This window comes from Lindgomyces ingoldianus (assembly GCF_010093535.1).
Source record: "Lindgomyces ingoldianus strain ATCC 200398 unplaced genomic scaffold BDR25scaffold_2, whole genome shotgun sequence".
In the NCBI taxonomy this organism is placed as follows: Eukaryota; Fungi; Ascomycota; class Dothideomycetes; order Pleosporales; family Lindgomycetaceae; genus Lindgomyces; species Lindgomyces ingoldianus.
This window is the reverse complement of record NW_022985163.1, coordinates 892,243-913,292: the sequence shown is the minus strand read 5'-3', so window position 1 is coordinate 913,292 and position 21,050 is coordinate 892,243. Positions and strand designations below refer to the sequence as shown.

Genomic DNA, 21,050 nt, shown 5'->3' with positions numbered 1-21,050 from the left:
GGTTCTCATGGACGCGGCCCGATGGTTTCGGCCGGGCAGGAGGAGAAGACTGCCACGACGGCTACAGATCCCCTTGTGTCCAATGGCAGTCGACCTCGGCTTCGGTCCTCAGCTCTTGTCACACGTTGCCCCCTGTCAAGCTTCCCCAGATATTCAGACCGGCCATACTTAAACGCGACCGCGCACTCTGCCATGTACTTGAACTTTCCTAACAGAGTTGTTGGACGCACGAATCCTGCAAGACCTCTTCAGCTCGGTAGCAATTCCTTCTCTCAGGACCCGGGGCATTTTAGCTTTGGCGGCTGAGACTCCGCTTTTTGCTTGAGCTTGGATAATTACTCCACACCCCAATTACCCCAGACTGTAAACATCAAGACGGTACGGATTCACCAACCGTCGAACGATTAAAGTTTCTGTACAATTTGAAGAGACTTTGAGGGTATCATGTCGCCGCTCGACCGATTGCAGAAACTCGCCTCGCATTTCTCGTCGCCGACCCCAGTGCCTGACTCGCAGACGGTGATACAGCCTGGAGACAGCCATGAATACCACCACCGGCATAACTTTCACACGTTGAGCCCGACGAGCTTTCTGTGGAGGGCAGCGCAGATTGAACCGGATGTACGTGCAATTGCTCTTTCAACGAACGGACACAGAGTCTCAACTCCATCCACCCGAACAACGCTTGGAGAGAGATAAATAAGCTAATAGAGGTTATAGGCTACAGCAATATACCACGTAACTGCAAACGACAAAATCCTGCGTCGCTCCTACGCCGAAGCTGCCGATCGCGCTCGCGGTCTCGCATACTACCTCAAAAAGCACGGTTACAAACGCGTCGGCATCCTCAGCACTAACACCCCTGCATTTCTCGAGGCGCTCTTCGGCATCGCAGCCGCTGGTGCCGTGAGCGTTGCAGTCAACTACAGACTCAAGACGGATGACATTTCGTACATCTTCCAACACTCGGAAGTCGATGCCATCATCGCGGACTTTGAGTTTGAAGGACTGCTGGAAGGCTACCTGAAGGTGAAGCCTGAGACACGGGTAATTGTGGACAACGATACCGATGCGACTGAGGGTGAGCTTTCAGGGCCTTTCGACGAGGCCGTGTTGGAGGGACTTCAGTACGACCATTCCCTCGGCGAGCACGGCTGGGCGGGTCTTGAGGCCCAGGCTGGCAGTGAGGAAGATGTAATCGCACTCGCCTACACCAGCGGTACTACTGCGCGCCCCAAGGGCGTCGAGTACACCCATCGGGGCTGCTACCTCGCGGCCCTCGGCAACGTCATTGAATCCGGGCTCAACTACGACATAGGCAGATGCAAATACCTCTGGACACTCCCCATGTTCCATGCCACTGGGTGGACGTTCCCGTGGGCCATTACAGCAGTCCGAGGAACGCACTACTGTCTTCGGAAAATCGACTACCCCGAAATTTGGCGCCTACTAAAGGAAGAAAAAATCACGCATTTCAATGCCGCGCCGACGGTCAACACACTGCTGTGTGCGGCAAAGGAGGCAGAGAGATTGGAGCATCCGGTCCGCGTTACCGTTGCGGCGAGTCCACCCTCAGCGTGGCTGTTTGAGCAGATGACGGATTTGAATTTGCATCCGGTACATGTATATGGGCTTACAGAAACGTATGGCCCCATAACTAAGGGCTATCATATGCCGGAATGGGAAGAGATTCCCGTCAAGGACAAGTATGCGAAGATGGCTCGACAAGGCCACGGTTTTGTAGTATCCCTCCCTTGCAGAGTCATCAAGCCGGAGGAACCTGAGGGTGTGCTGATCGATGTCAAGAAAGACGGGAAAGAGATTGGGGAAATAGTGTTTGAAGGAAACATCTGTGCGAAGGGGTATTATAAGGATGCTCAGGCGACAAGGAAGCTTTGGGCAGGTGGTGTTAGTCATTCTGGGGATCTGGCGGTTTGGCATCCAGATGGCGCGATACAGATCCTGGATCGTGCGAAGGATATCATTATCTCTGGTAAGCTTTTTCTACTCCCCTTCTTCCCTTTCGCTCCCATACACTATCGCCTCACTCTAAAGAGATCGAACTAATCCCTTATCCAGGCGGCGAAAACATCTCCTCCGTAGCCCTGGAATCGCAACTCTCCACGCACCCCCATATCCTCGAAGTTGGCGTCGTCGCCGTCCCAGACTCGCACTGGGGCGAACGTCCTAAAGCCTTTATCACAGTCAAACCTGGACACGAGGTCAAGGGTGAAGACGTGATATACTGGGCAAAAAACCAGAGTGATATTAGCAAATTCATGGTTCCGAGGGAGGTGGAGATAGTCCAGGAACTACCTAAGACGAGTACTGGCAAGTTGAAAAAGAATGTTTTGAGGGAGTGGGCGAAGCATGGAGTTAAGAAGATCTTGATCTAGAGAGAGAGAGGGCTTGACAGGGATAGGTAGGGGAGTCTAAAGACGATGACGTTGGATTACCTCGTTGAGTATTTGTATAAATGTGTTGCAAAGTTCATAAAACTGTTTAGATTATTGTTGGAGCATATGGATTGGGAATGGAAAGTAGAAGAGTGTCTATTCACCAGGTCTTCTCAACCTGTACAGACCCTAGTGTAAACCAAGGACCTTTGATCAAGTGAGCTAAGCATCAATATGCCCCTTCCTACACACCTGGAGGGAAGAGTGTGCAAAGCGGGCAGAAGAGAAAATTAGAGAAAGCCAGCCAACGCCATGCTAAAAGGCAAATCATGTATCCCACCCATCCCACCATGTCATGCATATGCAGCATGTAACTCCTAAGCCTGTCGATACTAACACATAAACACCATTAAAGAAAATAGAACCAATGAACATGTATCCGTGCAACCAGGTCTTCCCGAGGTCCTACAAAGCCGGGCCCCCTATCCACCCACCCAACCGCTAACCCTTCATCCTCCCCAAGAAACCCTCCAAATCAAATTCCTCCTCATACTGCCTCTCATCCCACAGCTCTCCCAAATCATCCAAGAAGCCCTTCTTCCCCTTCTCGCGTACCTCACCCGTTGCATCCACAGCGTCATTTTCATCAATACCGGTTCCGTTGTCGTTCGTAGGCGGAGGCGGTAGGGCTGCGGGATCCGTGGAGTCGGCGGAGACGTTAAAGAGGTCGAGGATTTGGTCTGTTTGCATGGAGCCTAGACCTGCATTTTGCTGGTTTACGACGGTAGAGGCGACGTCGATTTTGAAGCGTTGGAGACTTTTGGATATTAGCATGTTGTTTATTTCTGGGAGAAACAAAGTGGGTGTGGAGAGGGGTAGGTCTTACTTCAAAATCTTCTCCTCCAACGTTCCCCTCGTAACAATCCGATAAACATTGACCACTTTCTTCTGCCCAATTCGATGTGCACGATCCATGGCCTGGATATCTTTCTGGGGGTTCCAGTCATGCTCGACGAATATAACAGTATCTGCACCCGTCAAGTTCAACCCAAGGCCGCCAACACTGGTCGTCAGAAGTAGAACATCATAGGACGGATCCGAGTTGAATTTGTTGACAATATCCTGCCGTTTGCTTGTTTCGACGCTGCCATCAAGGCGCATGAATTGTACAGAAGGCAAGGCCTTTTCAAGAACGTGGGTTTGGACCATGTCGAGCATTTCTTTCATTTGGCAGAACACGAGGGCCCGGTGCTGGGATACAGCTTCGGGTAGATCACCGATGCTGTTGCCGTTTGTTTTCTCCACGTCCGCAGCGCCGATGCCGCAGTCAACGAGCAGATCTTTGAGAGCGCCAAGTTTGGGGGCATGCGCGATGTCCTCTAGAGAGGTGTTGTGCTGCTTGAGATACTTTTGTGTCGCGTCGTAATGTTTGTGCTGTGGCTTGATCACCAGCGCGGGTGAGTTGCAGAGTTTCTTCATGTATTGCAAGGCTTGGAAGATGTGCTGTTTGCTTTCTCGGTCTGCGGATCCAGCTTTGGTTTGAATCTCTTTCCCTTCTTTCTTGGTGAAGTCCTCGAAGAGTTTGCGTTGCAGGTCTGAGAGATCACAGTAGTAGTTCTGTAGGATCTTTGGGGGAAGATCATCGAGGACTTCCTCCTTGAGTCGGCGCAGGAGGAACGGGAGGGCTTGCTTATGTAAAGCTTCAATGGCGAGAGCGCCAGCTTCTTGTTCTTTAGAAGATGACTTGGCGAAACGAGATGCGGCGATGGGCTTTGCAAAGCGTTCTTGGAAGACCTTCTCAGTACCTAAGAACCCAGGCATGAGGAAGTCGAATAGTGACCAGAGCTCCAAGACGTTGTTCTGAATCGGCGTGCCAGAAAGGATAAGACGGTGGTTCGATTGAAAGTTTTTGACAGCTTGACTCGTCTTTGACTTGGAGTTCTTGATTAGATGGCCTTCGTCGAGGACACAGTAGTTCCAACTCAGTGGCTTGAGAACGTCATTGTCGTTACGACATATCTCGTAAGACGTAATGACGACATCGACTTTGTCGAGTTGTGACCTATGTAAACTGCGTTGGGAGGGGGAGCCAACATAGGCAACAGAAGAAAGGAAGGGAGCATATTGTCTGATCTCCTGCTGCCAATGGCCTGACAGCGTAGGAGGACAGACAATAAGTGAAGGTAAGCGTCGATAATTAGGATCTTGCGTCTTGGAATACTCTTCCGCTCGCATGTGATGGTCGCTGGCAACCATGCAGAGCGTTTGTAACGTCTTCCCGAGACCCATATCGTCACAAAGGATACCATGTAGATTGTAGCGATTGAGGAATGCGAGCCAATTGACCCCGTCTTGTTGGTATGAGCGTAGCGTAGCCTTGATGCCAACTGGGATCTCGAAAGGTTCGACTTTCTTTGCATCAAGCATCTGCGCGACGAACTTGCGCTCCCGGTCTCGTCCTTTGAGCAACGTCTCAGGCAAACCAGGTGGATCAGGAATGCCAGCTTCAAGGGGTACAAGCTTCACAAGGGTTGCGAAGCTAGTTGTTGCCAATAGACGAACATCGTTGTCAGAGTCGCTCATTCGACCGAGAACTGGAGTGATCAGGAAGATAACATATGGTAAGATGCCATCTTCCATGACGTGAATGAGATGGTATATGCATTCGATCGCTCCTTGTCGACCGTGGATATTGCTGCCATTGCCAATGGAAGGGAGGACATTCTCCACCAACATCGTAATACCTTCAACAGGCATAACGCTACAGATGGTAGCAAAGCACTTGGCGGCTGCATATCGGAGCACGTATAGTCTCGACTGTAGAGCCTTGGCTATGAGGGGGAGAAGGTCCTTCACGAACCCTCGCACATTCGGGGTGAACTTGCCGGCTAAGGCTCGGAGTGTGGACAAACCATCAACCACCTCTTGACCAAAAACACCGTTGTCATGCGTGATTTCGACAGGCAAAGTATCCTCCGTAAAGGCTTTCTTGATAGGACGCTCGATCAAATCCTTGAGAATCGGCACCTTCTCGAAGATCTGGTCTCCAAATTTCTCCGCGACTTGCTCCAGAGCCTCGCGCGCACCTCGTCTTGTGATCCGAGCATTCTTCGCGTCCTCCGCAAATCTGGCGGCATCGGGATGATCGCGGATGTCCTCGTCCTTCTTCAGTGTGAGGATGCCGGTCTCAATATGAGCTTGGCCAATGAATTCTGGCGTTTCCGCTGTTTCCATACAATAAAACTTGACGAGATTGCCAACAACTTTATTGACAACCACAGTTCGGTTTGATTTGACAAGATGGACGATGAAACCCGCAACAGCAGCAGCCGAGCGCTTCTGCAATTCAACATTCTCTTCCTTTTTGACACTATCCATCATTGCTTTTATAGTTTGCGCAGGTTTCTTTGGCGGAGCGCTAAGAGCAACAAGTGCACCTGCAGCAGCAGATTTGATTCGGATATCTCGCTGCTCTTTGACTTCTTTGGCTTCGTGCAGAGATGTCTGCACCTCGGCCCTTGCAGCCTCTAATTGAGGGGTTGCAACCATGCGTGCTGCTGGAGTCAATGCTTTCTTTAGCTTCTCATAGTGCAAGTCGAGAATCTTCTCCGCGTCCGCAGTCGAGAAGGCGTATGGGCTTGCATCAGGATCGCCTTGTACGACTACCGCAATTTGAGGAACATTGGCAATGTGGTGATCGCGGAAGAGATTGATGAGCGCGGTGCACTGGGTGCGGACGACTTGAAGTTTTGGAACGAGGTCTTGATATGCGCTTGGTCTCTCTCCTTCAACGATGGGAAGAAGCACAGAAGCGAAATCGCCAGCCAACTCATCCTTAGCCGCGAGCGACTTCCCAAACTCCTCAATGATCATCGCGGTAGTCAGTTGAGTACTTGAGTTTGTTGACGCAAGAGGTAGTATGAGCCGAGGTTTGAACGTCTGTCGCCGTGACTGCTCAGGCCAGGCTGCTATGGCTTTACCCAAAGCTTGTGCAGTGGAGATCCTTGACCGGATCATGACATCGACGCCGACGAGTTCAAGGTCGCCGGACATCATATGACCATCCACGTTATGACTCGGCGACGTTGGTGGTACCATCAAATCTTCCTTCCCAAAGCGTGACTTCTTTCGCTTCTTGTATGCCGGCTCGTTAGCCGAACCTGGAGGCGTGGATCGACGGCTCTGTGAGTGTGCTGGTGGACTAAAAAGCTGACCAGAGGGACGAATGAGAAGTGAATGATCCATGGCAATCGGATGACGAGGTACACCAATTGGAGTGAGAGTTAGTGGAATAATGGCATCGAGGATTGGACCGAGGTGGGTGGGCAGTTCGTTGGTCCCATCGACGAGACGGGCAATGATGGCATCCCAGAGCTGGAGTGATAATCTGAGAACGCCCTCATTCCGCTCCAGGAGGATATTTTGGAAAATCAAACGCAAGGCTTTGCTATCAATCCAGCCATCAGTGCCTGGCCCTTCAATGTTGAGGAAGGTGAGCAGTGCCCGAAGAACGGCAGCGCGAACACTGGTGATTGTATGTCTGAGGAAAGGAAAGAGACGTGGTACTAATTCATGAAACGACTGGGATGGATCTTGTCTAGCATTAGCCTGCATCGCGTCGAGTACTTGAGGGAAGCTGCAGAGTTTGGCGAGGAGGTCCATCACAAATCCAGTGCTTGCGCTCAAGTCGTCCTGCAGGTTTGAGAGACAAGCCCAGACCTGGTCAATGAGGTTCTCGAGCGCCTTTGGTCGCATCTCCACAAATTCCTTCGCGACAGGAATAAGTGTGGCTGCGCTGACGGCGCGCACATCATCGTCGTAATCAGAAAGGCCTTTGATGACGGCAGCGAGGACACCATCCATGAGGGATCCGTCTTCAAGAAGTAGATCGTTCCGTACAGCGACCAGGTACCGCATGCCAATCATGCCTCCTTGGCATACTTGCCAGGCAGACATCTCAGCATCCTTCTGCATGACAAGCCGATAGAGGACATTGAATGTTGCGACAACATTCTCGAGTGACAAGTACTGCAATATGGAACCTAGTGCTTGGCCAGCTGTCTCTCGAATAGGCGCGACAGCATTATCAGAGGTATAATCAGCAAATCGATCGAGCATGAAGACGCAGCATATGCGACATGCAAGATCGTTGAGCCAGCGTTGATTAAGCTTGTCGTTTTGCGATCGAGTCTTTCCCTGCTGCCTTCCGGCGCCAGCACCATGAACGCGAACGACTTCTCGGAGACCCATGGTAGCACCATGGCGCACCTCCCAGCTGTGGTCAAACAGCTCAACAGTCAGAAATTCGCACAATCTTTCGAAGGGCCATTCAAGACCACTCTCCTCGGCTTCCGTTTGAAAGGACGACTTGTCGGGTATTGGAGCACCCTTAAACTCCTTGACAAATTTTGTGTCATCGTCGCCACTTTTTCGGTCCAGGGAGAAGTAGTCGCCGATACTGCTGTTTTCGTCACCATTCTCTTCTTTAGGCTCTTGTTTAATGGGGTGCGGATGAGCATTAGATGGGGTATGGGGGTAATCCGTTTGTGAGCTGGCGCGACGACCTGGACCGAGATCGACAATATGTACTTTGTTTGCTCGGTTCTGGACATCTTTCTTCGCCTTGCGCTTAAGCATATTGAGCTGGCGTTTGCTCAAATTGGGCTGTTGTTCACTGGTAGGCGTGGCCCCTGGAGGAGGGGATGCACATGATGCTGAAGTGATGCTGTCAGACCGGGAGACGGAAGTGTCCAGACGATGCATCGCAGGAGTTCTAGTACCAGGAGTTTGGATAGTGATATCGTTCTCTGTAACTAGATCTTCTTCAATATATTCCCCACCGAGACCAAGTCGGGCGGTGAGGCTCTTCTTTTGATGTGACAAGCGTGCTGCAGGGTCCATGGCTGCGAGTTTGAAGTCATACTCCCTGCCGGCGCTAGCCAAGAGGGTTTTGCCGAACTTCAGAATGGAAGCGATGTCGAGACTGCTAAGATCAAGTTGGTCTTCGCTGGGCGAGAGGCTATCATCGCCATTCTCTTCCTTCTTGACGGCAGAACCGTTAGTCCCTTCAGATTTGACATGACCGTTTGATTGATCCTTGATGGGTTCGTCTTCAGTATTGGGGTCGTACTTCTCGGCATTCTCAACAATGCCACCGACGGCCTTGGCAGCAGCAACCCTTGTGTCCCAGTTCTTTGAGCGCAGGAAGGGAATAACGCGCGTCAGTAGATTGAAAAGTTCATCTGGATGCTGTTTCTGGACGTCGGATATTTGCTGAACAGCGGTGTTCTTGATGACCTGAGTGCTGCCACTTTCGAGAAGGCTGGGAAGTATTAGTCAGCAAAAGACGAATGATTGGGGGTTAGAGGAGAGAAAAAATGAAGGCCCAATAGAAAAGTGAACGAATTAAAAGCAAACTTACGTCACGAGACGGTCGAGCCTTGTGACACTACGAGGACGTCAGCCAACTCGATTCATGAATGCATATGAGTGTGCAGTACGTACCTCATGCTGGGCAGAGTGTGGACCCGGAAGGCGGTCGGCGTGAAGCAAGCGACCGGGCCGGGGGTTAGCGATTATTATATATTATGGTGGGGGGTTCAGCAAGTAAAAGAGGAAAGAAGAATCCATTCATTCAAATTCCGTCATGCATCGAATAGTGTCACAACACGGCCGTCACGTGATGTTGAGGTCCGTGTTTCGTGCCCAGGTGCAGGTCGGGTGTGCAGGCCTGGAGCGTGAGCGGCGGGACTACTGACAATATATGTGCTTAAATACTGCCATCAACTGCAGCCCAGGTGAGCACGGGCCCCTGTCTCAGGGTGAGAAAATTCAACGATGTCGACAACGCGAACAAACCGCATCCGTCGCGCGTGTCTCCATTTCACCGTCTGCACTGTCTGTAAGACGCATATTGATTAGAGGTCCAAGGTTCCTGATGCGATCCTCGTTTGCGCGATGCAGAACCTTGGAAAGCGCGAATGTTGCGCCCGAGTCGCGCCTTCCTTCACAGCTTGACGACTTGTCGCTGCTAGCCCGATTGGGTCAACTCCCATCACCTACGATTCACCGCTTTTCTCTCCGCTCTCGCCTCACAGACTCTCGGGCAGATCTTTTCAACACTGCATTTACCATATTCGGCGCATCCATCTCCTCAGTTACACCATCAATGATCATGATGATGATGATGATCATCATCATCATCTAGCGCGTCGTGATGGGCGCATCTTCCATTATCTGTCGCGACTAGGCTCGTCCAGGTGCCGCACAGAAAGAATCTGTCCTCAAGGCAGGCACCAGCAGCGCCACCGCCCACACGAGGCGGAACATTATCTTTCACCGGCTTGCTGCAGTACTTTCTCCTGAGCCAGATCCACTTCAAACGACACGCTCCAATCTCCACAGGTTCATGTGCCTTTCAACCCCTTCTCTCGCATTCCCAACATAGGTTAAAGCGGATCCTCCGGATGTCGGCGGGCCTTGCGAAACAGCCTGTGATGTCCGGCCGCTGTCGACGAAATCGCGCTTGCTCTCGCCGTAATAAAGATGCCCGTTGATCGCCGTGCGGCTGCCCCTCTGCACGAAACAGGCATAGGCTGCAGCCACCGCTTTTGTTTTTGCGATGCTTGTTCTGCAGCTTCACCAGTTCCCTTCGATTGTTTACGAGACCTACTCAAGGTACGTTGTCGTTGCGACGAGCGCTTTCAAGGTACGTATGCACAACGCATCCTTGGTTTCCGTCCTCGTCGACCCACATGTCGCACGTCTCAGAAATCACCGCTCAACCTTTGCTCCATACCCACCGTGACGTCGGCACTCAACATTGTGACGGTAGCACAAGCACCAGACGACGGACGACAAGCAGGCAGACACCGGCCACGGCCCGACGCGGCCCTCCTGCATGTTCTTGACCATGATTCCCAGCAGGCAGCCGCGAAAGCCGCTCCCTTCCACAGATGGAATGCAACGAGGAAAAAAATCATCCACGTCTTTCTTCTGCGATATATTCGATCCACTGCTCTTCATGTGGTTATTTTCCGCCACCAATCTTAGCCTAGGCAGGCATTCTGAGAGAGAGTTGGCAATGCCGACAATGCATATCCGGGCTAAGAGTACAGTGCGTTACCACATAATGTGGAAGATGACCAGGGCGGAGTGAATCTGTTATACCTTTTGCAGAAATATTAGAGGGTGTCAATAGGATGCAAATTTCTGTCCTAAAAACACAATCCTGCCCCATGTTGGGTGACCCGAGGCAGTATCAAGAGAACAAATCAAGGTGCCACAGGTATAACACACAAATACACCTAGTTTAAAACAGCTCCCATCCCCCTTCTACCCACTCCATTAAGATCGGGCAACATTCCTAGTTCTCCCCTCAATTTAATCCCCTACTTCAAAAGCCCACACATGCACTGACAATCCGGCACCGGACACATCGCATGTCTCGCGAACCAATCCCTAGCATGATGCCCATGAAACCCATGCGTACAACTCATACAGAACACCATCAACCTCGCTTCGAGATCTTCTTCCTTCAACGTCTGCGCCGCCCCTAATTTCGCCGGATCAGGACTCCCAAGCCACATCATACACAGCCCACATCGCGGCATCTGCACATTGCAATTCGGACAGGCGAGGGCGGGCGAGGACGCCACGCCCTTTGGATGTGGTCGTTGGAGGGGTTTCGCCGGGTGGGAATGCGAACGCAATTGAGAGGGGTGGGTAAGGACGGGAGTAAGGTACTGGCGGGAGGTTTTCACATCTTTTCGCAACGCGAGGTTCATTTGGCAGTTTAGACAACGGATTGCGAGACTCGGTGCTGCGGGTTTGTTCACGCTTCTTCCTTCTCTAGACACGCAGCGCAGATTGTGTTCTTTAATATACGAAGTGCGCTCGAGGAATGTGCGCCAGACTTGCATTTGGTTGAGGTACATGTCTTTCCAGAGTGGCCAGCGGTCGTCTTGGATGTAGAGTGGACAAGCCCGCGATAGAAGTAGTACGGCGGTTTGAAGGTCGCCGAATTTCGCAATGTAGTGCTCGAATAGGTCCATTGCGCGGTCGGTGAGCCCCGTTAGGAGAAGGCCTTCGATATTTCCATAAGCGATGGTTTCTTGCGTGATGAGACGGAGGAAATTCGTGAGTTTTTCATCGTTGAGATATTTCAGTGCAACTCCAACACGATCTGTGAGTGAGAGTTGTGGCATGTCAACGACGGATGACCAGTCCCCACTAATAAAGTAGGCAAGAAGCCCCTTGAGGTAAGGCTCGTCAGTCATATCGGCCATCCAGGAGCACATGTGCCGCTGGTCCTCATTTACGGAGTCGCATGCAATAACGGCGCCAAGGCCAATATTCGAAAGTTGTTTCTGTTGGATGATTTCCTTGAGGAGGTCAAGAGCGACATCTTTGTAACCTTGGAAGACGGAAAGGACGATCGCTTTATAGTATTGTCCTTCATTGATGAGCGTTGAGCAGCGCTCTCGTATGCCTTTCTTAGAGATATTCCAACCGCAAAGAGAGAGGCAGAGTTGCCGATTCTCGGGATAGTGTGACGCGATGCCAGAGAAGGGTGGGAATTCCTTGTTTTCACAGATCTCCTTGACGGCTTCAACAAAGATGGTTTCCGATTTCTTTGCATCAGGGTCGATCATTCGTTGATCGTACATGGTGAGTTTGTTCGCCCAGATAGATGCAACGCCGAGGTAAGTGAGGTCCAAGTCACCTCCCACCATGCCTTCATTACAGGCGTGTGCGTCCATACGTTCTATTAAATTCCATGCGTCTACGAGCCACGGGTCGTTAGCGACGACCTCTTTATTTCTTCGGCAGTCAAGGTTGTATCCTTCCTGGCATCGCTGCTTCTGAGTTTGCAGTGATTTGAGATAGTCTGGTAAATCTATCTTGATATGCGGATATGCTAAAGTCAAGAGATCCTCATGCACTTGCGTACTTGACTGTGTTGCTGACTCTAGAGGAATGTTTCGATGTAGATGATCGATAGTCAACCTGTCCAATCTCCCTGAGAGACTGTCTCCCAGGTCGGGGCTAATCTTATGTTTCCCTCTCAAAGACTTGTTCTGTAGTTCAATTAGATCTTCTGCCACTGTGCCTTGCCTTGCGCTTGGCTTAGCGATGACTTCTCGATTCCGGTATATTTCGTCTAGAGCGGTAATATTAATTCGGGGTGCTGGAGATGGAACTTTGATTACCTCAACCTCTCTGTTCGGGCACAGAGCAAGGGCACATTGTCCACCCAGGGGGTTACCAGCCGTCATGAAGTCATACGCCACGATTCGTGAGTTCTCTGCCACGCGGTGGCGTTCATCGTACCATGGATATCTTAGGCTGTGCGATGTTTTTGTGTAACATGGAGATGCCCATGCCGGAGCATTGGGTCCGGAGACTGAGGGTTGATGAGACTCTGGTCGATGTGAATGTTGAGCGAGCTCGACGATCTTGAACTCGCCGGTATTTGCCAAGACTCCAAATGTTGAGCGCTTGGTGCCGCAGTAGCGAAGACTCCAAATTGTAGCAGACTGGGTGTTGTCTACTACAGGCCGAAATTCTAGCACAGGGCCAGCGCTCGCTGGATCGCTTGAATTCCTTTGCTTAATGAATCGTTGATCCCAGACAGTCACAGTAGGATCGCCCGTAGTTCCAGCGGATACAAGGTAATTTTCGTCTAGAGGGTCTATGGCAATATTGTGAACTTGGCGAGTCTGATATTGCGCGACCCCAATAGGTCCAGAATCTACGCTAGGTCAGAACCACAATCCCAAAAGGGAAACCGATAAGAATACTGACCTCGGAGATCATACAAACGGATACATTGCCTTGATACTCCAGCAACTAGGGTATCTGGCTGACCGGTGAAGAACTTGATACTTGATATGGCCTCGGAGCTCGCCAATTTCTTGTACGGCTCTGTAGATGACGAAAGCGAGGGAGTATTTAGATCGTAGACGTTTAAGCATACATCGTTTCGCACTCGATCCAATCCCGTAGCGAGGAAGTTCTTCGAACTGAATGCTATCGAATTGCATTTCCGTTGGTGCTTGATAGGGAATGAATGAATATAGTCGGATTGAGGGCGGTCAGCATCGACTTGGACTAGAACCGCTTCCCCTGACGCAGAACCGATGGCAACAATGTGCTCGTCCCTTTTCGACCAGTCGAAGGCGGTGTAGTTAGGGAGTTTGTCTCGGAGAACGAGCTGCTTGTACTTCACCTTGCCCTTGCCGAACCGGTCGATCTGGCACAGTCGTAATCGATTTCCGGCAACATCAATGATGAGGAAGCGGGGCGTCTGCTGGGTCGAATGAGGAGACCACCGAATAGCTGCTTCCATTTTACTGGTCCGGTAATCTGTAACACAAGCGCCGTACAGGTCTGGATGCTTGGGATGCTCCCCAAATTTTTAGAACATGTCAGATACAAGGAAAGAGAAGGTCCAGGCAAGGACGCTATTGTCCATTTTGAGGATACACTGAAGGCCTATATTGGCCTTGAGGGATGAATATCAGGGAAGAGTGAATGATGAACGTCGCATCTAGCTCGTGACATGTCTTGGCACCCGAGGGCGGTCAAACGCGGCAGAAACCTCCCGGGAGAAACTTACTTGGTCCGGCCGCCGAAACCCACGAGTCTTTACCACAACGCTGGCGAACATGTCGCAGAAGCGTAAGCATACCGAATTCCAAGGCGGCGACCATCCGCATTCGGCATCAAAAAGGTCTCGCTCGAATCATAAGGTGGGCGGACCTCACTTCAAGCCTAGATGGCGCAATCAATCACACTCTGAACCGAAGCCTACTTCAACGAACACACTCAGAAGCCGTATACGGGATTTGAAACGACTATTAGAACATGTGGATAATGAGCCAAAATACAAAATGCCGGCCAATGTGCGCATGGAGCGGGAGAGGGAGCTCGAGGCTTCGGAACACGAGTTAGCTGCGAAGACGGCTGTGGCGCGAGAAGCCGATCACAGAAAGAAGATGATTGGCAAATATCATCGAGTGAGATTTTTCGGTGAGTGTCCCACTTTTTTAGCCCAAATTTATTGTCCGGAATGCTAAGGACTCTCCAGATCGCCAAAAAGCGACTCGGATCCTCAAACGACTCCAGCGGGAGCTCTCATCCCTCCAAGACCGCTCCAAGAAAACCGACCTGCTGCGGAAGATACATAATACCGAAGTGGATATCAACTACGCGCAGTACTATCCGCTCATGAAACCATACTCCTCTTTGTATCCAAAGTCAAAGCGAGAGAACAGCAAGTCGGAAGAGCTTGCAGGTGAGGAAGAGGCGGGAGTACATCGAAGTGAAGATGTGGAGCAAGGACCCAAAGGGGATGTGCAGATGTGGAAGGCCATCGAGCGAGCCATGGAAGAGGGGACTCTGGATGTACTACGCAACAGCAAAGCTGGTTTGCCAGTGATAGAGCCCAAGGAGGATAATCGATCCAAGCAAAAGGAAGCAAGGAAGTACAAGAAGAAGAACACACAGGCTGGTATCATGCAACGGATGCTGGAAGACACGAATGTTGAGGTTGTGGACGAAAAGGACGATGAGAGCGATGGGGGATTCTTCGAATGAAGCCTAATACGGAACCCGGTTCTTGGACCATGGGCCTTGCTGATCCCTTTACGCTGCACCACAGTACCCATCCTTCTCCCTCTCCGTGGCTCACTGGAGTTGTTCGGATGCACCGGGTTCACGAAGCCTCTACCACAGAGGGGCAGAGCTCCGCTTTCTAATCCGGTACCATATATAATTTCGTCTCCAGAAATAATTAGCTAGCATTGGGCAACGGTACATGGTACTCAGTCTTTAGCCTGGGTAGTCAGATTATGGGATGCAGGGTCAACGTTGATCAATGTACTGTGTAGATCACTGAGGCGAAATGCTACCCAGCACAGCGGTTGCTATGTAAAGTAGTAACTTGTTGGGCTGTATTCGGAGCTGTTTGCGTTGCTTCACGGGAGTTTCGTTTCTAGGAACAACAAATGATATTCACACTCACGCGGGATATAATCAGGCTAATTCAGGACAGTAATTTACACCCTATTGGCGTTCTTCTTAGTTCCTGCAAAAAAAAATTGAACGGTACGTGTGAATATGCCGCTATTTGCCATTTCCTGCCTATCTTCTATTGCCCGCCAACTCGTTTCTAGCCTTGGGCGGGTCCTTGAAGGCTGGGCAAGGCGGAGTGAATGTGGCGCCACGCACAGACGCATATCACCCCGCAGTTTGGCTTGCTTGAGCGGCAGATGCCCAGGCACGTTTGGACAACCACTGGATGACCTCGTCCATCTCATGCAACCTCAGATTGCCCGAGCGTCTCGGTCTCTGCATCAGCCCACCGCAAACCACATTATATTGCACACGCAAAGAACCCTCAAAGAGCGTCCAACGAGCTGCTTCTTTTGTCGACACTTCCGATGTAGAGGGTGCCTGAATCCTTCCACTCTACCCCTGATAGCCTACCGCATTATGCCAGATGACGACACGAAGAATGGACCCGCCTGCTGACAACAAATATTGGAGGCTCCCTCGTCCGTCTTCCTAGTTCAAGGCCTGTAACATCTCACACGGCGTCTTAAGAGCCAGTAACGTTGAACTCCCACCTTCCTCGACGGCACCAAGTCATGGGGCAAAAAGCTAAAGTCCATGCTTCGCCGCGGCTCGCTGGTCGTGGAATCTTGCGAACACATGTCGCGTGTGGTGCAGTGTACCCACCACACAGATTCTTCCCGCAGTCAGAGAGATTGCAATCGGCGTGCTAATGGGAGTGAGAGGAGCCGATGAACCGGCCAGCCGGGCGGGTCATACCCTCGCTCCTCTTTCCAAGACCAATACCATGTCGTGTCAAAATAATACCCAGTAGCTATTCGCCGTAGGTATATAATCCTGCTCGTCCACATTTTCTTTCTCGACATCTTCTCATGTTGGCTTGATCTGAACAAGTTGTTTAGGGCCCCATACTGTTATTATTTGTCTCCCAGCATCATGACGCGAATAAAATCTGTCGTTTTGGGGACGGCAATACTCCCCGCTGTGCTTGCTCTTCCAAAGACCACACCGACACATGCCCATTACAGAGGACGGGGCTACGATGCCAATTCAACTTCAGATCGCGCACAAGCGGTTGTTGACGTATTTAGGACTGCTTGGGGTGGATATTACAAATACGCATTTCCACATGACGAGTTGCATCCCGTCTCGAATAGCTTTAGCGATTCTCGGTACGCTATAAATCGAGTCATGAACTGCCCTTCTGTAGGATGATTTAATCTAACATTCTGTCAGAAATGCCTGGGGTGCCAGTGCCGTCGATGCGCTCAGCACTGCACTTGTTATGGGGCAGAAGGACATCGTGAACCAGATTTTAGATTACATCCCAACGATAGACTACACGAAAACCGCAACTGAAGTCAGCTTGTTTGAGACCACAATTCGGTATCTAGGCGGCATGCTATCCGGTTATGATTTCCTGACTGGCCCTTTATCAGATCTCGCAGACAACGTATGGGAGTTCCCCTCAAGATCCCTAGCTCATCAATATTTGAAAGCATAAAGATAAATTAAAAAACCTAATATTATAATAGAAAAACAATGTCGACGCTCTCCTAAAGCAATCAGAAACCCTCGCCAACGCCCTCTCCTACGCCTTCGAAACCCCCACCGGCATCCCCTGGAACAACCTCTTCTTCACCAGCCGCTCCAACGACGGCTCCGCGAACGGCCTCGCCACCGTCGGAACCCTCGTACTAGAATGGACACGACTCTCCGACCTTTCCGGCAACACGTCCTACGGCGCCCTAACCCAAAAAGCCGAATCGTATCTCCTGAACCCGTCTCCGCCAAGCTCCGAGCCCTGGACCGGACTCGTAGGCACCGATATCAATGTCACCACCGGCCAATTCCTAGACTCGACGGGCGGCTGGGTAGGAGGTGATGACAGTTTCTACGAGTATCTGATTAAGATGTTTATTTACGACCCTTCGCGATTTGCTACGTACCGCGACCGTTGGATTCTAGCCGCAGACTCCACAATTTCACACTTAACATCGCACCCCTCTTCCCGTCCAGACCTAACCTTCGTCGCCATGTACAATGGCCGGAATCCCTCCCTCATCTCCCAACACCTTGCCTGTTTTGACGGCGGGAACTTCATTCTCGGCGGCCAAGTCTTAGGGGTCCAGAAATATATCAATTACGGACTCCAGCTCGTAGATGGATGCCACGAAACCTACATCGCGACAGCGACAGGAATCGGGCCGGAAGTCTTCGGTTGGGATAGCAAACGCGTGCCAGCGGACCAGGCTGAGTTCTTCAACAAATCCGGGTTTTATATCCAAAACCCAACGTACGATCTGCGGCCCGAAGTCCTGGAGTCGTTTTATTATGCATATCGGGCGACGGGGGATCCCAAGTACCAAGACTGGGCTTGGGAGGGGTTCTTAGCTATTAATGCAACTACGAGGGTGGGAAGTGGCTATTCTAATATCGATAATGTGAATGTGGCGGGCGGTGGCGGTTATGGAGATTTCCAGGAGAGTTTTTGGTTCGCTGAGGTGTTGAAGTATGCGTATTTAATTCAGGCAGCGGAGGCTGAGTGGCAGGTCAGTAAGGATGGGAAGAATGCGTGGGTTTTTAATACCGAGGCGCATCCTTTTAAGGTGGCTTCGTGAATGAGTCGGGCGTAGTGGAAACCTGGTTGCGATATGTGAACGAAATATGCACGAATCATGTATACGTTCTTCTAAAATGACTTCTTATCAAGTCGTCTCCTCATGCGCCAGCATGGAATGCTCGCTCCGCTGTTCACTCCTCCTCCCACCACCGCCAGCGCTATTCCTGCTAGCCCTACTCTCAGCACTCGCTCTTGAGCTCGCCCTCTTTCTACTCTTCCCGTCCATTTCCTCTCGGACTTTTTTCAGTAAATCCAGTCCAATTTCCGTCTTCCCTATGCGCGCTACCAGTGCTGTATTTTCCCTTTGTAAATCCCCAATCTGCTCCTTGAGCAGTCTATTCTCCTGCTCAGCTAATCCCGCCTTTTCCTTCCAATCATCGCGATCTCGTTGCGTTTTGAGAAGCGTATTCTTATCCGCCTCCTTTTGCTGACGCGCGAGGAGTTTCTTCGTCTCTCGCTCCCTCCGCTGTTCAAGCTTCTGAACCTCCTTGGCAAACCTGTCTTCCTGCTTCTTACGCTCTCTGCTGTGCCTTTCTGTGGCCTTTTCCAGCTCCTTTGCCGACTTCAGACTTGCTTCTTGGCTTTCCTTGCTCTGCCTCTCCCGCGCCTGGTCGAGTCTGTCTTTAAGCTGCTGCCGCTTTTGCTCGATCTTTTGGAATTCGCGGCTCATCTGGTTGTTCTGCATTTGGCCTCCAGAGTCAGATGGTGATAGCGCCATGGATTTTTCGGACATTGTTGAAGGCGTTGCCATGGAGTTGTCGACAGGGAGGCCTTCGGGCGCGGTATTGAATTGCTCAGCTGAGGCGAAAGAGCCGATAGATGAGGATGTTGAAGAGGAGCTGTGGGAATCTATCCGCTGGAGAGGGTTGAGGACGTTGGGAAGGTAGACTTCAACCGCATCGGTCATAGGCCTGATCGAGCCCGGTCTTTCCCCGCCATTCTCTACGGCGTTGTGGGACGAATGTCTCCTCCATGTTGGCTTGTCCGCGATGCTAGTTCCAATGCCAGCCAGAATGCCATTGGACTCGAAAATGGAGAAATTACGCTCAGTCTCCACACTTTTCCGGATGCTCTCTTCTGCAATCTCTTCGTCTTCTTCTCGTGGGAGGAAGTCGTCCCTGCTGCACGCCCATTCCAGAAATTTCCCTGCGTCTTGGACAATGCTTGATGGCGTGTTGCGTTCGACCATGAATCGAGGGATGCCACCTCCGGGGTCGCTTCTGGTGATCATTATCCACTCAACCGGGTTTCTCTCTGGGTCGTCGTCACCTGGCCCGTCCCTCCGATCAATTTTCTCCCCTTTAGCTCCTGGGCCCCTCGATTCAGCGAACCCAATTGTGCTGCCTCTATGCCTAGATTTCTTGGCTTCATGCTGGAGGAGGTTCGAGGTAGAGGCGACCTTGGAAGATGCGAGGGGGATCTCGCGGATCATCTCCACGGATTCATAGTAGCCTCGAACGAGACCATTTCGGGGTGGAGCTTGGGGATGTGTAACGGGTATGGAGACAACCATGTAATGGCGGGGTATAGTGTTGCCGACCTTGGAAGCATTCGACAGGCAGTTGTCGGAGGTGAGAAGAAGAGTGATGAATTCTCGAGGCGAGGTAGGTCCGGGGAATTGAGCGGAGAGTTGGTAGACTATGTTCATAATTAGTTTCTTCACCAGTGATTACAATTGCGGTTATAGCCTGGAACCTACCCTCCATCCTTCCCACTCCATCAACATCGACATCTTCCAGCCTCCTGTCCCCTCCAATACCCCTCACATTGCCCTCTCCAGGGCCACCCTCTACTGCCAAGCTCTCTGGAAATTCCCTTAACATGGCCCTCTTCCACTTGGCGAACCCTAGCCCCTCGTGTACGCTGGACCTCGCAAACCACGCGCCGTGTCTATCATGGCCTGCCATTTTAAACACGCTTATGCCCAACGCACTGTCCTTCGCCGACATCTTCAGAGGCTTCCCCCAAGCCTTGCGTAGCTCTTCATGGTCGCTTTGCGGTGGGGGTCGTCGTGCTTGCGAGACGGTCATATCAGCGGCTGAAGTCGCGCAATTGGCGTCCGATCGGGAGCGCTGAGAGGACTCGTAGGGCGCGCCATTGGGTGGAGGAGGTACAGAATTGGCTATAAGCTCTGCTTTGGAGAATATGTCTGACAGGAACAGGCTGAGCTCTTCGAGGGGTACCTCGCCGAAGTCCTTGGGCCGAAGCGTCTCCAGCGCCTGGTGAAGCTGCAGCATCCTGCGAGGAGGTGCGTTGGGGGTATTTGATGTGTATTTTGCGCTCGGAAATAGAGCACAGTCCTAGCGACGGGAATCTCAGGGCTTCTGGGTGTAGACTCTCCTACGTAGAGCTGTTCCGCGGTCTCCGGTAAGAACGGCGAGCGGTTCCAAAAAAAAAAAATTAAAATTGATATCACTAGGCAACAAACATAACAGAGGGGTATCAACAGTGCGAAACGCCCAAAGCCCGGGAAATGGCACAAAGAAATGCTGGTGTGAGTGTCGGGGTCGGCGACATTCTCCAGCGTTCGGCCGGGCAATGTGGCCATGATTATGATGTGTACTGCATCCTTGCTGGCCAGTTACGTCATGAGGGATCCCTTAAATGCCTAGACCTGGAGCTTTCCCGACCCGGGAGCAATGCTGGAAACTAAAATAAGATGCGGACAAACACTTCGGCCGTACGCTCATGCCCAGTATTTCTTTGTTTATCAGACTTGTCTCGTAAGACACGCCCGAAATCCGCTCCCTTACACGAAGTCAGCTCCTTCACAGCCCCCACGAAAGTCTCTCCTTCTCCATCGTCATGTCTGTCAACAAAAGAAAACTCTTTTTATATAAGTGTGCTTGTATTTCAGGGCAGAAAGTGGCATCCTGTTAACTCTCTCCCTGATCCCACCAAGGGTTTTGATAGACGGACTCTACTCTGATCATGTTTTATGCTATGTGGCAATA

The 21,050-nt window shown here is 51.3% G+C and overlaps 8 protein-coding genes across 8 annotated transcripts; 3 read left to right on the top strand and 5 right to left on the bottom strand.

The window, feature by feature from the left end:
• The first annotated feature begins 197 nt into the window (after positions 1–197).
• On the top strand, positions 198–2,551 carry BDR25DRAFT_330938 (acetyl-CoA synthetase-like protein). The gene is made up of 3 exons (XM_033692577.1): positions 198–621; positions 721–1,993; positions 2,080–2,551. Exons 1-3 carry the CDS (start codon positions 445–447, stop codon positions 2,394–2,396), a joined length of 1,767 nt encoding a protein of 588 aa, XP_033553857.1. The 5' UTR covers positions 198–444; the 3' UTR covers positions 2,397–2,551.
• A 346-nt stretch (positions 2,552–2,897) lies between these two features.
• BDR25DRAFT_208611 (uncharacterized protein) lies at positions 2,898–7,646 on the bottom strand (the record flags this gene model as incomplete). Its single annotated transcript, XM_033684573.1, has 2 exons — positions 2,898–3,213; positions 3,283–7,646. The coding sequence occupies 2 exons, from the start codon at positions 7,644–7,646 to the stop codon at positions 2,898–2,900; spliced, it is 4,680 nt and encodes a 1,559-aa protein (XP_033553856.1).
• Positions 7,647–7,955: 309 nt separating this feature from the next.
• Positions 7,956–8,726, bottom strand: BDR25DRAFT_156548 (uncharacterized protein; the record flags this gene model as incomplete). Its single annotated transcript, XM_033683975.1, has 1 exon — positions 7,956–8,726. A coding segment is annotated over one exon (771 nt), but the record flags the coding sequence as incomplete, so codon positions are not given.
• Positions 8,727–10,045: 1,319 nt separating this feature from the next.
• BDR25DRAFT_300110 (uncharacterized protein) lies at positions 10,046–10,597 on the bottom strand. The gene has a single exon (XM_033689300.1). The coding sequence runs from the start codon at positions 10,376–10,378 to the stop codon at positions 10,163–10,165; it is 216 nt and encodes a 71-aa protein (XP_033553854.1). The 5' UTR covers positions 10,379–10,597; the 3' UTR covers positions 10,046–10,162.
• Positions 10,598–11,125: 528 nt separating this feature from the next.
• Positions 11,126–13,746, bottom strand: BDR25DRAFT_178888 (uncharacterized protein; the record flags this gene model as incomplete). The annotated part of the gene is made up of 2 exons (XM_033684194.1): positions 11,126–13,149; positions 13,203–13,746. Coding segments are annotated over 2 exons (2,568 nt in total), but the record flags the coding sequence as incomplete, so codon positions are not given.
• Positions 13,747–14,060: 314 nt separating this feature from the next.
• BDR25DRAFT_339082 (uncharacterized protein) lies at positions 14,061–15,448 on the top strand. The gene is made up of 2 exons (XM_033693345.1): positions 14,061–14,429; positions 14,488–15,448. The coding sequence occupies exons 1-2, from the start codon at positions 14,066–14,068 to the stop codon at positions 14,994–14,996; spliced, it is 873 nt and encodes a 290-aa protein (XP_033553852.1). The 5' UTR covers positions 14,061–14,065; the 3' UTR covers positions 14,997–15,448.
• Positions 15,449–16,133: 685 nt separating this feature from the next.
• BDR25DRAFT_43022 (mannosyl-oligosaccharide alpha-1,2-mannosidase-like protein) lies at positions 16,134–18,138 on the top strand. Its single transcript, XM_033698562.1, has 4 exons — positions 16,134–16,300; positions 16,376–16,645; positions 16,710–16,926; positions 17,009–18,138. Exons 2-4 carry the CDS (start codon positions 16,410–16,412, stop codon positions 18,092–18,094), a joined length of 1,539 nt encoding a protein of 512 aa, XP_033553851.1. The 5' UTR covers positions 16,134–16,300; positions 16,376–16,409; the 3' UTR covers positions 18,095–18,138.
• A 43-nt stretch (positions 18,139–18,181) lies between these two features.
• Positions 18,182–20,333, bottom strand: BDR25DRAFT_309331 (uncharacterized protein; the record flags this gene model as incomplete). The annotated part of the gene is made up of 2 exons (XM_033691072.1): positions 18,182–19,734; positions 19,796–20,333. 2 exons carry the CDS (start codon positions 20,331–20,333, stop codon positions 18,182–18,184), a joined length of 2,091 nt encoding a protein of 696 aa, XP_033553850.1.
• Between the last annotated feature and the right edge of the window lie 717 nt (positions 20,334–21,050).